Source organism: Eurosta solidaginis, chromosome 3, assembly GCF_040869045.1.
Source record: "Eurosta solidaginis isolate ZX-2024a chromosome 3, ASM4086904v1, whole genome shotgun sequence".
NCBI classification, from domain to species: Eukaryota; Metazoa; Arthropoda; class Insecta; order Diptera; family Tephritidae; genus Eurosta; species Eurosta solidaginis.
In genome coordinates, this window is record NC_090321.1 from 227,815,991 (window position 1) to 227,832,444 (window position 16,454).

The following is a 16,454-nucleotide window of genomic DNA, read 5'->3' on the forward strand; positions in this document are numbered from 1 at the left end:
AAAAAATTTGATTGAGCCATGTCCGTCCGTCCGTCCGTCTCTCCGTTAGCACGATAACTTGAGTAAATATTGAGTTATTTCCACCAAATTTGGTACACGAGCTTATCTGGACCCAGAAGAGATTGGTATTGAAATAAGCGAAATCGGATGATAACCACGCCCACTTTTTATATATATGTAACATTTTGGAAAACACAAAAAAACTGATTATTTAGTAAATAATACACCTAGAATGTTGAAATTTGACATGTGGACTGATATTGAGACTCTTGATAAAAACTTTAAAAAATTTTTTTAAACGGGCGTGGCCCCGCCCACTTATGATAAAATCAATTTTACAAATATTATTTATCATAAATCAAAAACCGTTAAACCTGTCGTAACAAAATTCGGCAGAGAGGTTGCCTTTACTATAAGGAATGCTTTGAAGAAAAATTAACGAAATCGGTTAAGGACCACGCCCACTTTTATATAAAATATTTTTAAAAGGGTCGTAGACGAAAATAATATTTCTGCGAAAAAGAGCTTTGTATCAATAGAATTTTACTTTCTAAATTGAATTATAACATTAAATTGGAAACACTAAAATTTTTGAAAATGGGTGTGGACCGCCCCTTTTATGACTAATTTTCTATTTTTCGGGAGCCATAACTCGAAGAAAAATTAACGGATCGTAATAAAATTGGGTACACAAATTTTCCCTATAGCAGAAAATATTTTTAGTAAAAATGGACGGGATCGGTTGAAGACCACGGCAACTTAGATATAAAACAAGTTTAAAAGGTCGTAGACTAGAATAATAAGCTATAACTTAGCAAAAAATAGTTTTGAATCAATGATATTTCACTTATCAAGTTTTATTGTAAGATGAAATGCGGAGACATTTTTTTTTTAAACGGGCGGTGCCACGTGTTATGTAGAAAAGTAATTTATCTGAAATGAAATGTACAATTGAAGCTCACGCTGAATATATAATATTCGGTTACACCCGAACTTAGACACCTTTACTTGTTTTTATTTAAAATCTGCATATACTGTTTCAAAGCGCAAGTATTACAAATTAAATGGGGTTACACTGAAATGGCAGTCCTTGGTCGGGAAAAAGCCAACACCGCCCAGGGGCTTAAGGAGTCACCTCCGTAAGCACTATGAGGAAATACGGCACCTCAGAACACAGCCGTATGCAGCCAAAAAACATAAGCAGGTCCTTGGTGAACTCCATAAACAGGCGTCGGACCTCTATGTCAGGAATTGGCCTGTGAATCCAGTACTCACAGAAAAATACCCTAAACTTGCAGAGGAGGAACGCACACTCCCTAGGGAAACGCGAGTCACTCTAGCCCAACTTCAATCTGGATACTATAACAGGTTAAACTCTTACCTATCCAGAATCAACCCCGACATACAAAATGTATGCCCTGCTTGCAATGTGTCCCCACATAACACCAACCATCTAATCAATTGTAATGTGGAATCAACGCCTCTAACACCCCTCTCATTATGGTCCACCCCTGTTGAAACAGCAAGTTTCCTCGGACTCCCGTTAGAGGACAGTGATGACAATTTGTGATCGGTCAGACCTATTGGATGGGGCGAAACACTGCTACAACAACAAAAACAACAACAAGCGCAAGTATTTCTCTCACAAATATATTTTAATTCTTTCCTGGAAATTTTTTGTGATATATTGTTGAACATATCGGCATATCCTAATAAAAAAGGTCGTAACTTAAAATTTGTGTTAATAAGGCCGTATCTGAGCGAAGTCGTTAATAAAGTCGTATATCAAGAAACCGGTTAACCGGCCCGCTCTTGGTTGCACGCCTTTCCTGGTTGGTCGATCATGAGCAGATCTCGCCTTCTTTTAATCTCGTTCAGTCAGTTAAGAAACCAATCGAAGCGCAGGTAGAGAACTAGGTAGTCTTATCCTTAATCTCAGTCACATATAATACAAACATAATTATTTTTTGTGTATTTTAAATATTTGTTTTAAGAGTATTAATTACTTTATTGAATTTACTTTAAGAATGAATACCAAATTAATTTGGATCAAATAATCATAAATATTAAATAAGAATGATGCGTCGCTTTAAAAATTGGTTGTTTAGAAAAAAGCATAATGGTATGATTTTGAAAATAATTTCTTGCCTCGATTCATCTCATATTTCTAGTATTAAATTTAACCTCTTTTTTACAGCTGCTGATGATTTTATTGATAAGATGGCTTCCAAAGCAAAGGATTCCATTCACAGTATTGCTAAAAAGGATTGAGCTGCAGTTGGAAGTATATTAAAAATTATTTGTTAATAGCAGCAATTGGTTTTATTCAGAAAAAATTTTAAAAACACTAAATGAGCAAAAGCACCAAATTAAAAATGGTAAAGTAAAACTCAAAGAAAAACAAATCATAATTGTACACCATCTACTTATCGTCATTCACATCAATTGCTGCATATCACCCTACTTCTAATTAAATTCGTATTGAAAGTAGTTTTGAAAATATAACATTTTAATATAAAATTCTTAGTGTAGGCACTTGGCTTTGTTTTATTTTTTTTTTTTTTTCGTCAATACCACACACAATTCAGAATTCAGCTTACATATTTGCATAAATCCCCGATGTTCAAATTAATTTAGTTTAAATTAAAAATAAAAAGGAAACAACAAAAAATATGTTATTATCCTAGAAAGATTTTGTTATTCAATACCAAAAAGAAAAACCTATGTGAAAAGGTGACGTGATTGTTTGTAAGAAAGAATTGTATAAAAATTAAAAGCTAACAATTTTTCATTGTAAAAGAATTAATTAAAGAGGGTAAATGTTTGTGGCTTTACTGCTTGAAAAACAAAAAGAAGATTATGGAACAATAAAGAAAAGTGCAAACTTAACGAAATTCTTTGTGTTTTAAATTATTTTCATCAAATCAAGCTGTTATAAAGCAAGCGCCTTAGGCCGTTTCTGTAAAATTATCAAGTATAGATAGGGAGACTTCAAATTGAGTCATTTTTATTTTCTGATTGGGGTTTCAAGTAATTATGTCGTTATGATAAAAAAATAGTATTTCTTAATCCGAAATCCATAACCACTTCTCTCGAAAAGAATTTCAAATACCGCAATTGTGCTAATGTGTGTTTTCCAATTTAAACTTCTAACTTCGAATAATAACAGTTGGCGTAACCTGATTTTAAAGCCGGGTATTTCAATGCGAGTTTAAACTCTAGTTAAAGTTGACTTAAGAGCCCGAGTTGAAGTTAACATAGTCATAACCATATTTTTACTTATCCATATCAAATTGGCATCAGTTATTGGTGCCTTAACCTAAAAATTGTGAAAATTTCATAAAAATGAAGAAAACGAAAAAAATTACTAACATATTCCACAAAAATAAGTATCTTAGTCATAACCAGACCTGTTAAATAATGATTACTAATGGTAATGATTAGCCGTTCCATTGATTATTTTCTTGAAACGCCATTTAATGATTACTTGCCATTATTTTATATTTTTAATGATTACTTTTCAATTGATTAAAAAAATAATCAAAAAAAAAAATCATGATTTTTTCCGATTATTGAAAAAATCAAAAAAATCAAAAATAATCAAAACAAAAATCAAAAATAATCAGAAGTAAAGATTATTTTTGTTTTTTTTTTTGTTTTTTTTTTTTATTTTTTTGATGTTTTTTTGATTATTTTTCCGCTTTGGTGAAATAAAAATTTTCGTTTGTTGCATGCATACAAGTACATTTTAGGATGCAATAGTAAATCGTAAGCGCTTACCGAGGCGAACATATAGGGCGAATAGTATATGAGCGTTGATTCAAACATATTCTCAGGTAAATATATACACATCCATTATATAAAATAACAATGGTTTCTTCCTTAAGTCAAGCTAATTTTGTTTTGTTTCTAAAATTAATATATCCGCTCTTTTGGATTAAGTTATGGCTATGCACTGATTGTTTTGTAATCAAAGTTTATCATATTGTTCGCTTTATTTTAGTAATATTGGTTTCATATTGTTCGCTTCATTTTAGTAATATTGGTTTCATATCATCGCCCCTATGTGAGTGTTCTTCGTCCCATTTAGAGAGCTTTATCATATATAAGTATTTTTCTTCGTTAATATATTTTGAACGGCTCAAACTTTTTGTTTTCCGCCTTGGGATTATTAATACTGAGGTCAATCTAAGTCTTTTAAAATGTATATATATATATATAAATATATATATATATAAATATATTTATATATATATATATACATTTTAAAAGTCATATATAAATATATACATATATACATTTTAAAAGTATAACAGTGGTCGGCTGCTTATATATATATATATATATTCTTGGAAAATATCCAACCATGTCGAAAAAAATAATGTATGATACGCAAACAAATGTGTTTGAAATTTCTATTGTTAGTAATAAAAATATGGCTCACTATGCAAAACTTAAAATTTTATAGGAAATATCCTAGACGTAATCATAAGGAAATAAAAAGAAGTTTCAATCTAATGTACACGGACATACATACCTGCTCAAAATAATAAGTACACATCATTCCTTCAATTTCAAAACAGGAAAAATCCATTTTATTAAATCAATATTATGAAAATAAAACATAATTTTATCCTTGTCCTATTTATCAATGAAAATAAGCAAACTTCACATTAAAGTAACGAAACACATATTAGTTATTATTTAAAAATATTATTTGGCCGAAATTAACCTGCTCATAAAAATAGGTACAATTTTGATGAGATAGTAAGTATAAAAAAAATATATGAAACAAAACTTTTCTTTTACACATTTAACATTGCTTAGTTAATAACCAGTATATCCTCCTTCATTCTGAACTACTTTACCCATTCTTTTGACCATATTATTGATTAAAGTCTCTCAGGTTTCTACGGGTATATCAAATCAAGTTTTTTGAACACATTCCCATAACTAGTTTTTGTTGGAGAAAGTTTGACCTGCCTTCATCATCAGTACGCTTTAGGCATGCTGCGCTAACCATTTAGCTATACAGCGGTGGTTTGTTCGACTGGCAAATTTGCTACTTCTATTCCTTTTTACCAACTATATTTATTCAGTGTTGCGTCATCTGGTGCAAATCACTGATAATGTTGGATTTTTGTTTATTGTCAATTACTTTGTTTGACATTCCCAAGTGCTCATGGTTTATTAACAATTGATTTTGTTTTTATCAGTCAAAACAACCACCGCTGTATAGCTAAATTGTTAGCGCAGCATGCCTAAAGCAGGCATGCTTAACGAACGAAACGATATCATTTCGTTACGATAATCAACGTTAATAAACGAAACGAAGTCATTTCGTTTCGTTTATTAACGTTAAGAACGTCAAATTAACGTTAATTTGACGATCTTAACGTTAATAAACGAAACGAAGTGACTTCGTTTCGTTTATTAGCGTTGATTATCGTAACGAAATGATATCGTTTCGTTCGTTAAGCATGCCTGGCCTAAAGCATACTGATGATGAAGGCTTAGCCACCCTTCGAAATGGATCTATCTGCGCAGCTGTGGCAGGTTGTCTGAAAAATTTTCTACTTACTATTCCAAAAACAAAAATACAATTTTTCAAATTTAGAAACATTAAAAAAAAATAACAATAATTATCATTAGAAAAAATTATTGTTCTGGCCTTGAGCTCGAACCGAACCTTGAATCGTTTCAAATAATCTTTTCTAGTTATCTGGTAAAATTTTAATACATTTCTGATAAATTTAATGATGATTATAAATTTTAATTATTCAATATAGAAGGTTAGGATATCAAAGAGTGCTCAAATTTCAATCAGAGTGGGGGATTCAAGGGGTTGTGTAGCGCAATATATAGCTTCTCCAACCCAATTGTCAACCTCACCTTCGAGCGGCGAATCCCGTTTCACTAACAGACGAGGCTCTGGCGACCCCAAGCTCCTCATGGACCTTGGGGGTGGGGAGGGAGGGATGGCCTGAAGGTTTAATGTGGCCATATAAATCGTTCCCGAGATGGTCGGGCCAGCACCTTAATGGTGCTGTGTTACCGGAGCGTATCGGATCTGTATCCGACAAAGGACCATCACATCGATAACACTCCCCAAAGCCTTCGGGGAGTAACTAATCGCTACAACAACAACAACATATCAAAGAGTGGCTTTTCTTGCTTTTTTGCTGCAAAACTTTTTATAATAATATCAAAATTTAACTGTCTTGCCAAAACGGATTCAACACAAAGCGTGGCAAGTCCTGAAACTCGCTCTTGAGATGAACACGATCTATGAAAGTTTTTGATTTTTGAAAGGACGCTGAAGGAACGTTCTGTACTAGCTACAGTGACGGGTATAGTGCAAAAGATACGTAAAGCAACACAAATTTGGGGAAAATTTTTTTGAACATATGTATGTAGATGGCATTTAGCAATTCCAATGGTGACAGACCACAATTTGCTTCGTAAATGCGTTTCAAGTGAATTATTTCGCATTCTAAGCTTTGAGAAATGTCCGACTTGTATTTTTTGACAAATTTTGCTGCGCTCGCCCGAACCGTAGTTTCATCCATGTCTTCAAATTGCCACAAAAAGGAAAACGTCTGGCTCAAGTTTCTCATAGCTGCAAATCGTTCAGTAATGCCAGTGATTACCGAATCAACGATCACCAGGAATGTATTGTTTTTAAAATCAGAGTCTGAATCATCTGTAATCATCTCATTTAAATTATCTTCAGAACGTCTTCTGGGGTTTCTCTTTCGAATGACCGGAAACTTTGGCGAGATGTTCAATTGAATAACAACTGTTTTGCATTCGTTTAAAATTGTTTCCCATCAACCCATCAACCTCAAATCAGCTAATAAGGCATCTAGATTTCAGACCTCAACATCTATGGTGGCGTCCCTAGCTTGAAGGACCACGTTTCTTTCATTAATGGTAGTCAGTATTTTGAACCAAATTGAGGACAGCAAGATACATTCGGTAACATCTCCGTATGCTTGCGCAGTCCAATTTGGCTTTTGTCTGAAAGACTAAGAAGAGAGCTCGGTACATTTTTTTTGAGGATGTCCCATCGTTGTGGGGTGCTGCTGAAAATTGTAAAATACTTTTGTACAACTCCGAAGTAATTGCAGCCGTACAACATTCTGCAGCATCAACACCACATAACTGAGACAGTGGGTTGCACAAGGCGAATAATCAGCATTCATTTTTGTCGAGAATGTGACGTAGTGCTCCGTTGTAAGCTTCTTTCATATTGGCGCCGTTATTGTACCCTTGTGCACGACAATCTTTTAATGGGATTTCATGTTTACCTAGAGTATGGCAAATTAGATCAGTGATTTTCTGACCAGTTTTTTGGTTACAATTCATGAAACCAAAAACCGTTCTTAAATTGTAAAATTTGTGTCACCACGAAAACTTTACGATTTCGGATTCATGTACACATATATTTTTGTTTGATGTTTTTATTGTCTCCTCACTGTTCGAAGGCCCAGGCAAAAAATCATGATCAATATTCGTTGCTTTTGAAATTCGGCTTAAAATTTATGGAACGACTAAAGACTCTCCTGAATTAAAAAAAAATGTCTTAGTACCTCTAAATCGCGGGCCCCCTGAGAAACCCCTGGCCCAGGGGGGGGGGGGGGGGGGATCCCCCCATTCCCCCTCCGCTCTCGTCGGGCCTGGGTACATGCCCAAACATCAGAATTACATATATGATATTGATAGTCTTTTGGCGGATATAGATAATGTACCTTCCGGTAACAAGCACCATTAAGGTATAAGCGCGGATCATCTCGGGAACGGTTTAATATGACCACATTGAACCCTCTAGGCCATTCCGTCCCCACCCCCTAGTTCCATGGGGAACTTGGAATCACTAGAGCCTCGGCTGCTAAAGCAATACGGATATACGAGGTTCACAATTGGGTTGTAGAAGGTATAAGTTGCGCCGGCATCACCTTGAAAAGGTTGCGCCACATAACCCCATAAATCAATTGGGTACTTTAGTCGCCTCTTACGACAACATACCTGCCGCGGGTATATTGTTATCGGTGTACAGGCTCTAAGCAGATTACCTTTGAAATGATTTGATGCCATTTTGAACCTTCTTCTTCAGTCGACCACGTACTTCCGTAAGGAAACTAGTTACAAGCTTCGCCAAGTGTAGGTGAAATTGACAAAAAAGAAAGCTGTGAAGCTATTAATTGCGCTGAACAACACCTTAGATTCAGATTGAAGAAGTGTGTTGTTGGTTTAACGTTTAATTTTTTAGTTTCAATTGCGCTTGACTTTAGAGAAGTTGCTGTTGCACATTCAGTTGGAATGATGGTTTTGTCATACATATGAAGAGACCTGTTTTTGGATAATCTTAAAAATAAATATATACAAAGAAAACCAGATCTTTTTTATGATAAACCTTTTTTTGCTCCCCTGCAAATTTACAATTTTGTCACTCATAACGTTATTCGCGATTGCGAACATTGCTCTTAATATAGGGACACTTCAAATTCAGGACAGTACGTAGGTATAACTAGTAGTACGCTTCCCAAGGCAGCCGGTTCTATGTACCGGAGCGACTCGGCATTTTTCCCGACCAAGGGCTGTCATTTCAGTGTAACCCCATTTAATTTCACTGCTACAACAAAAACAAGTAGGAGTGAGACGGCCGAGAAGCCACATACTCTGTGCGGAGAAGGTTTCGTAGCGTAAGCAGAACTATCCAGAACTTCTTCAATACTATGCGTTCAGGGGTTCAAGTGGTTGTGTAGCGCAATATATATCTTTTCCAACCCAATTCTCAACCTCACCGTCGAGCTTCGAATCCCGTTTCACTAACAGACGAGGCTCTGGCGACCCCAAGCTTCTCGTGGAACTTGGGGGTGGGGAGGGAGGGATGGTCTGAGGGCTTAATGTGGCCATATAAATCGTTCCCGAGATGGTCGGGCTAGTACCATAATGGTGCTGTGTTACCGGAGCGTACCAGATCTATAGCCGGCTAAGGACCAACACATCGATAACACTCCCCAAAGTCTTCGCGGAGTAATCTTACCGCTACAACAACAAAAACAACAACAACAACAACTATGCGTTCAGAAGCCACTAGTAATGCATTGATATTTTTGTGAAATCATATAAACTTCAAAAATAAATGTGTATACTTTCTAATCGGTTTAGTAGCACGGCTTATTAGATATTATTTTCAGGTAACATTTTTATAGGTTACGTTGCAGCAGCTCCACCTTCCTTTTCATTTTCATCTTCTTTTTTTTTCGTATTTCGTTGCCTATTTCGCCAAGCAGTCATGTATGTACGTGGATGAATGGGTAAAAATCCAGCTAATCCCAACAATTCAGCTGCTGGTGTCGACATATGAGCACCATGACCTAACCAGTAGCGTATACGTTCAAAGTTAAACGAAACTAGGCGTTCATTCCTTTGATTGGGCATAGGATCATAGGTGCCGACTTGTTCTATAACTGGCTGGTGCTGGTTTTTGCGGCGCTGTAAAATAAAATGTTTGCATGAGATTGGTAAGCTCAGACCTTCAAGCCCTATAAATCGCCGGGGCCGAATGGAATCTTTCCGGCTCAGCTACAGTATACTGCTGAACTTATAGGGCCCTGGATAAAAGGTATGTTTATAGGTTGTCTTAGGCTTAATTACGTACCAGCATCGTGGAGAGAAGTCAACGTGGTCTTTATCCCCAAGACGGAAAACATCCCACTCTAAACCAAATGATTATATGCCTATAAGCTTATCTTCTTTTCTGCTTAAAACACTCGAAAGACTCCTAGAGGACTACATCAGGAGGAGGATTGAGACATCGCTTCTTTCGCAATCTCTACATGCCTATACTAAGGGCAGGTCAACTGACACGGACTTGCACTCACTGGTATCCGTTATCGAAAGGTTACTTGACCTCAAGAAATACACACTGATGGCATTTCTAGATATAGCGGGTGCCTTCAACAACGTTCTCCCGGAGGCCATAACCTCGGCGCTGACGGATCTGGGAGTTGACGCGTGCCTGGTGGAGTTTATATACAATCTGTTTACGCGTAGGCAGATTAAAAATGAGCTAGGTGGATGCGTGATCCAGCCGGCAGGCACTCCGCAGCGCGGCGTGGTCTCTCCGCTACTTTGGGTGGTTACCGTCAACCAACTACTACGCCTAATGGAATCAGAAGGCCACCAAGTGATCGCGTATGCAGATGACATCTGCGTCACCATGCGGGGGAAATTTCCGCAAAATCTTTGCAACTTAATGGAAGGGGCACTATCCAAAATTTCGCCCTGGGCCACAGCCACAGGTTTAGAAGTCAACCCGGATAAAACCGAGTTTGTACTCTTCACGAGGGGGTACAAGTACCAAATCTAACACCGCCAAGAATTGGGGGTACGTTTTTAGCGTTTAGCGATGAAGTCAAGTATTTGGGAGTCATTCTGGATAGGAAGCTATTATGAAGTGACCATATAATGGAGCGATCCAAGAAGGCAGCAGCAGCGCTGTTCACCTGCAAGAGGGTATTTGGCACCTCTTGGGGGTTCTCCCCTAAGGTGGCTGGCTTACTGGATTTACGCATCCATTGTGCGCCCGATTCTTCTTTATGGTGCCTTGGTCTGGCGGCCTGCACTAGGTAAAAGTACCTATCTTAAAATGCTTCAAAAGGTGCAACGGAGTTCGGAGCTCTGCATTACTGGGGTTCTCGGATCCACTCCGTCTGAAGCGCTAAACACAATGCTATACCTTCCACCTCTTGACCTGGTGGCGAAGGAAATAGGGGTCATCGCTGCTCTACGCATAAGGGAAACAGGTCTCTGGTCAAATGGATGTAGTGGACATGCAACAATCCTGAGCACGAACGCCCCAGTCCCAATACCGGTACGCATAGTTTTATCGTCCGTGATAAGGGTTCTAACAGGGCATTGTTTAATAGGCACGCATGGTGCTAGAATGGGGTAATGACCTTCGACTATTGTCGCAGCTGCAGATGTACAGAAGAGGAGTGTCCAGCACCTTCTCTGTCAGTGTCCAGCGTTTAGTAGACGTAGGTTGGCCATCCTTGGTAAACCTTTTCTACATGACCTTGCTGAGGAGGTCTCTAGTTATGAAGTCAAGGCTCTAGCAAAATATATAAATTCCACGAAGTGGGTCGACCCGCTTTAGGCAGGGTAGGGGTCCTCTTTGAGACCGTATATGGTATTACAATGGGCCCATTGGCGGCCTAAGTAGTGAGCTGTCACCATAGTGTTCAGCTCAGCCCTCGCAACCCAATCTAACCTTAGTAAGCTAAAAACTGATTTGGATTACATACCTCCATAACAACAATATGGTAGAAAGGCCGATTTGTGCATCCTTCGCGTACGAAGCGTATGGATTTTGCCGAATGCTTATAAAAGCGCCCAATGCCACTGGCCGGAGGAATTGACATTTTGTCGTGATAATTTTATTTGAAATTTTACTTTTATTAACTTTTTGGAATATGTTACGAAAACATAAGCCATTGTAAATTTTACCAAGTAGCGCAACTAACAGCTGATTCGCACATTCACACGCACAGTTATCGACTCAATTTCAAAACAAAACTTTAGATTATTTAATTCAAATTTTAAAGTGAGATAATCCTTACAAATTTATTTGTGCAGAATATATATGGCGTTTTTGTTGTTATTAAAACAATTGTTTTATTTATATTAAAGCCTTTATCATTTTTTTTTTAACTTTGAAAAATCTCCGAACACCATTCCTTCATTATATGACATTCGACTGCCTAGTCCACTGCCTTCCACTCTATTCGCAACATAACCTCGAATTAAGCTGCCAAACTATATAGTAAACAATGACATAAGCGCTTTCATTCAAAATGAGCATCAGCTGCTTGCAAACGTTGCCAGATAATTATTTCGTTATCACATCAAACAAAAAAACAAAGTAATAATAACAGAACATCTATATATGAGTCTCTATATGAGATATGATATTTCACGGGACCCCGAGAACTATGTGAGACGTATTGATCCATATTTCATTTTATAAAATTACTGATCTGCCTTTTCCATTCAGCTATAAAAAAGCGTCTTGCGATCTTCTGCTGTCAAGGGAATGGTTAATGAATTAAGAGGCGCAAAGATGCTGCTGCATGGTCATAGTCAAAATAAAATAGATTTTATAATTATTTGCGGCTTTTTTGACAGATAGCTCATAGAAAATTATGTCAAAAAGCTGCAACTATATTTAAAACCTATTTTATTTCGACTATGACTATGCGCCACAATGGATATGCGGGGTAACTTTTCCGTTTTTAGTGAAAATCTTTTGATAGATAATTTTTCACGCCTTCGGATTATTGATGCTGAGGTTGTTGTTGTTGTAACGATTGGGACACTCCCCGAAGGACTTGTGGAAGGTTAAGGGTTTAATGTGGCCACATAAATCGTTCCTGGTCGGGCTAACGCCTTAATGGTGCTATGGTACCGGAGCATACCGGATCTGTATCCGGCAAAGGACCATCACATCGATAACACTCCCCAAAGCCTTCGGGGAGCAACCTTATAGCTACAACAACAACAACAACAACAACAGTATTCTAGGCCATCGCGCCCTCCTACTCCCTAAATCCATGAGGAGTTCGGGGACGCCAGAGCCTCGGATGTTAATGAAATAGGATTTGCCACGGATATGTGAGGTTGACAATTGGGTTTGGAGAAGCTATATATTGCTCTAGCAACCTGAAAGGGCTGCACTACAAAAACCCCTTGAATCCGGTATTTTAGCCGCCTCTTACGACAGGTATACCTACCGCGGGTATATTCTAACCCCCAACCCTCTGGGGGGTCAAAACGCGCCTTACGTACACATTCCGACATTTTAGACGCGTATTAGCAGTCGACGGCTGCTCTAGACTATGATCATTTGTCCACAGTTGGAACCGAACAAATGTCGTATTACATAGAAAAATAATCATCTAACGGAAATATTCGAGATTATCTCCTTTTTCGTCAAAGCAACATCAAAATTTTAGAAATAATGTTTTTCAACTAGAGAAAATTTTTTCTAAGCAGGGTCGCACCTCGGCAGTGTTTGGCAAGCGCTCCGAGTGTATTTCTGCCATGAAAAGCTCTCAGTGAAAACGCATCTGCCTTGCAGATGCTATTCGGAGTCGGCATAAAACATGTAGGTCCCGTCCGGCCAATTTGCAGAGAAAATCAAGAGGAGCACGACGCAAATTGGAAGAGAAGCTCGACCTTAGATCTCTTCGAAGGTTATCGCGCCTTACATTTATTTATTTTTATCTCCTTTTTCGTACAAATAGTTAATTATTTAACTAAATTTCTCATATACATTTTTCCCATGGATAATCGGTAATTATTAGAGCTTACAATTTCTTCTCGAACACAAGCGAGATTTTCGAGACCCGAGAAATCGAGAACTCGACTTCTCGCGAGATCCTCGTGTCAAGAAGTACTCGTAAATCTCGCGAGCTTCTCGACATTCTTACTTAATCGCTGTATAGACAGTATTTATACACTTGTTTTTTTTTTTTTTATTTGTGACTTTTTTGTTGATTATATTGCTTCAATGACATTTAACTCAAAACATATCCTTCTATTATATAAAAAAGTATTTTTCTTCCGGGAATATTTTATTTCAGTGGTATGATCTTTCTGTAGTATGTACTGTTTTTTTTTTTTTTTGTAATTTATAGAAAGAAGTTAAATCTAACCGAAGCTGAGTTGGCAGAGAGAAAACGTGTTAAACGTCGCAATGCTAAGAAACGGTTTGTTGAGAAAGACAAAGTGAAAATATTACATTTCCATGTGAAATATTACATTTCGTTCAAAAATGAAATGTCGCGTTACAAACATTCATGTTGTCACCAGGGTAAAATTGTACTACCAAATAACGACGATTACCCCGAAATACTAAAGAAATTATTGTACGAAAGCAATGAAATAAATAAAAATTTCCGAGAAAATATTAGAGTGTACAACAATTTATTCGCCTTTGCTTCCTTCAATGCTCAAAATGTAGACTTGAAAAAAGGAGTCTATGCAATGAATATATTAGGCCAAATTTTAGGGATGCAAATTTTTTTGAAAATTTGACAGAAAATAATATAGTTCCAATTGATGGAACATATCGCTCATTTACTTCAATAGTGTCACAACTCAAAAAACATAATTTTCAGGAGAGCGTTTAACTGCCATATGTTGCGCATATTTTCATTTTTATAGCACGTGGTAAATTTATAACTGATCAGAAAGATTTTTTTATACAACATAGATCATGGTATTGGGTACGTTTGTTACGCCAGTAAATATGCTGATCGGAATCACATGGCATTCCAACAGCATATTCAATAAATGATATAATAATGAATTGTACTTAGTAGTTTAAGTTTTAGGCCTAAACAGCCGTAATAATAAATAAATTAAATTAAATTAAATGTTATTAACTTAAAAGTCGTGTTTTTTGAGTTATGACACTTTTGAAGTAAATGAGCGATATGTAAACACGTAGATTATCTATTGACAATGTTGTTGTTCCATTTACATACAAATTTTTTTTTATCAACTTTCGCAGGGTATAAAAATATCTTTTGTTTTTCGCCGCCACTGTAACCTCTATTTTTCAAACGTTTTTCGTGCTGAGGTGGCAACGTAGACTTTCTCAAGAAGAAGACGGCACAATTACAGGTACGGTGTTTTTGCTCCGCGTTTTTATCAAATTATTGGCAGTTTTTTGGTGTTTAATTATTAAAATTAGTGATCACGAGTGTCTTAAGCAAGTGTTTAATAATATAGCATATAAGATTTATCGTTTCGCGCGTTTATTTGTGACAAATTTGAATGATCGGGATGAATGATTCTTTCATATGGAAGAAAAATGCATACTAGTAAGGTGCATATTCACCGCACTCCATTAGATTCATTATGAGTGCGAAAGAGAAAAAAATGTGCATAGCTAATGAAATGGCGTCTCGTCGCCTGAACCCATCCACATGGGCCGGAAAATTACCGAATATGAATAAAAAATTCTAAACGAGATGCAAATTTATATGTATTGTCCGTGTAATCAATGGCAAAATAAATAGTTGCAATATTTTATTTATCAAGATAGTGGGTATTGAGAAAATTATTTTGCTATAAGTTTGTCGAAAAATACTCCATTTTGCTTGTTTCGTTTTTTGAATTTTTTCACCATCAATTTCGGAGTCGTGTTATTTGCCTTTTTATAGTGCTTTCTGGACAAAGAGCGTCGGTTAATGCACACAAAGTGATCTTTCTTCTACCCACTCTTCCGTTAGTGATTATGTGCTTATTGTTTCATTCGTTTTCGTTTTGGAAAAAGGTGCAGAAAGGATTGAAATGGGTTGCCCGCACGTTGACTTGTACTTATGTATCTTTATTGTGAAACTCATTTATAGGTTGTACCTGAGATTTTGTTTGGCCTTTTTTATTTAAAGACTATTACCTTAAAATGCACTGCAGAATTGAAAACAATTTGCACTGCGATTTTGGTTTTTTCTCTCATATACCGTTTGTTGTCGAAAAGAGCAGACATAGAGGAATATAAAATACGAATATAGAGCTCATAGACTTCATAATCTATCGATAGTCTGAAAGGAACTATCGATTTTTTTAAGTAGATATCTTGTTCATACATCCGGGTTAAAAAAAACCGATATCACCATTATAAATGTATCTATCCACACGTTTACGACGGGACTAGGTTTTTGCAGTTTTCTATATAGGCATGCGACAGGATTCCTGAACTCATTGGCACCCAAATTCGATAATAGCTTACAACAAGGGTCGACCCCCAGCGGGTTAGGGGGTCAGAATATACCCGCGGTAGGTATGCCTGTCGCAAGAGGCGAATAAAATACCAGATTCAAGGTGCTTTGTAGTGCAACCCTTTCAGGTTGCCAGCGCAATATATAGCTTCTCCAAACCCAATTGTAACCTCACCTATCCGTGGCGAATCCTGTTTCACTACCAGATGAGGCTCTGGCGACCCCATGCTCCTCATAGAACTTGGGGGTGGGGAGCGAGGGATGGCCTGAAGGTTTAATGTGACCAGATAAATCGTTCCCGAGAGGGTCGGGCTAGCACTTTAATGGTGGTTACCGGAGCGTACCGGATCTGTATCCGTCAAAGGCCCATCATATTGATAACACTCCCCAAAGCCTCCGGGGAGTAACCTTATCGCTTCAAAAACAACTACAAATACGCGTTGTTGTTGTACTGGTAAGGACACTTCGAAGTTTTAGTGTATGACACCATGCGTCCTGAAATGTCTGGAGTGGTTTCAAACCACGCTTGTTGACGTCAGTATTAATAATCCGAAAGCGCAAAATAAAAAACTTAAACTCGGTCAAAAGAAATTAACGAAAAACCGAAAAAAAGACACCGGGTCCCTCCAAAACCGCAAAAGCGCAGGACACCTGTTT

At 37.1% G+C, this 16,454-nt stretch overlaps 3 protein-coding genes across 6 annotated transcripts in view; 2 read left to right on the forward strand and 1 right to left on the reverse strand.

Moving 5' to 3' along the window:
- The window catches only part of ReepB (Receptor expression enhancing protein B), a 90,853-nt gene extending 87,959 nt beyond the window's left edge, over positions 1-2,894 (forward strand). For all 4 annotated transcript variants that reach the window (XM_067775399.1, XM_067775398.1, XM_067775400.1 and 1 more), the window contains one exon: positions 2,198-2,894. In XM_067775399.1, the coding sequence (XP_067631500.1) occupies positions 2,198-2,271 (74 nt within the window). In that variant the 3' untranslated portion in view covers positions 2,272-2,894. The remainder of the gene's footprint in view (positions 1-2,197) is intronic.
- Positions 2,895-9,082: 6,188 nt separating this feature from the next.
- On the reverse strand, positions 9,083-11,914 carry mRpS16 (mitochondrial ribosomal protein S16). The gene is made up of 3 exons (XM_067775403.1): positions 11,844-11,914; positions 11,316-11,494; positions 9,083-9,501 (listed from the first exon to the last, which is right to left on the reverse strand). The coding sequence occupies exons 2-3, from the start codon at positions 11,430-11,432 to the stop codon at positions 9,220-9,222; spliced, it is 399 nt and encodes a 132-aa protein (XP_067631504.1). The 5' UTR covers positions 11,433-11,494; positions 11,844-11,914; the 3' UTR covers positions 9,083-9,219.
- A 2,758-nt stretch (positions 11,915-14,672) lies between these two features.
- Positions 14,673-16,454, forward strand: part of lig (lingerer) — a 97,042-nt gene continuing 95,260 nt past the window's right edge. The window contains exon 1 of the mRNA XM_067775411.1: positions 14,673-14,697. The gene's annotated coding sequence lies outside the window, so the exon portion shown is untranslated. The remainder of the gene's footprint in view (positions 14,698-16,454) is intronic.

Excerpts from the sequence above, each read along its gene's own strand:
- mRpS16 (XM_067775403.1), bottom strand. The coding sequence starts at position 11,432 with ATGTCAATTCCTCCGGCCAGTGGCATTGGGCGCTTTTATAAGCATTCG. Across the intron at positions 9,502-11,315 it reads ACCATATTGTTGTTATGGAG|CGCCGCAAAAACCAGCACCA; the intron begins GTATGTAATCCA and ends TTTATTTTACAG.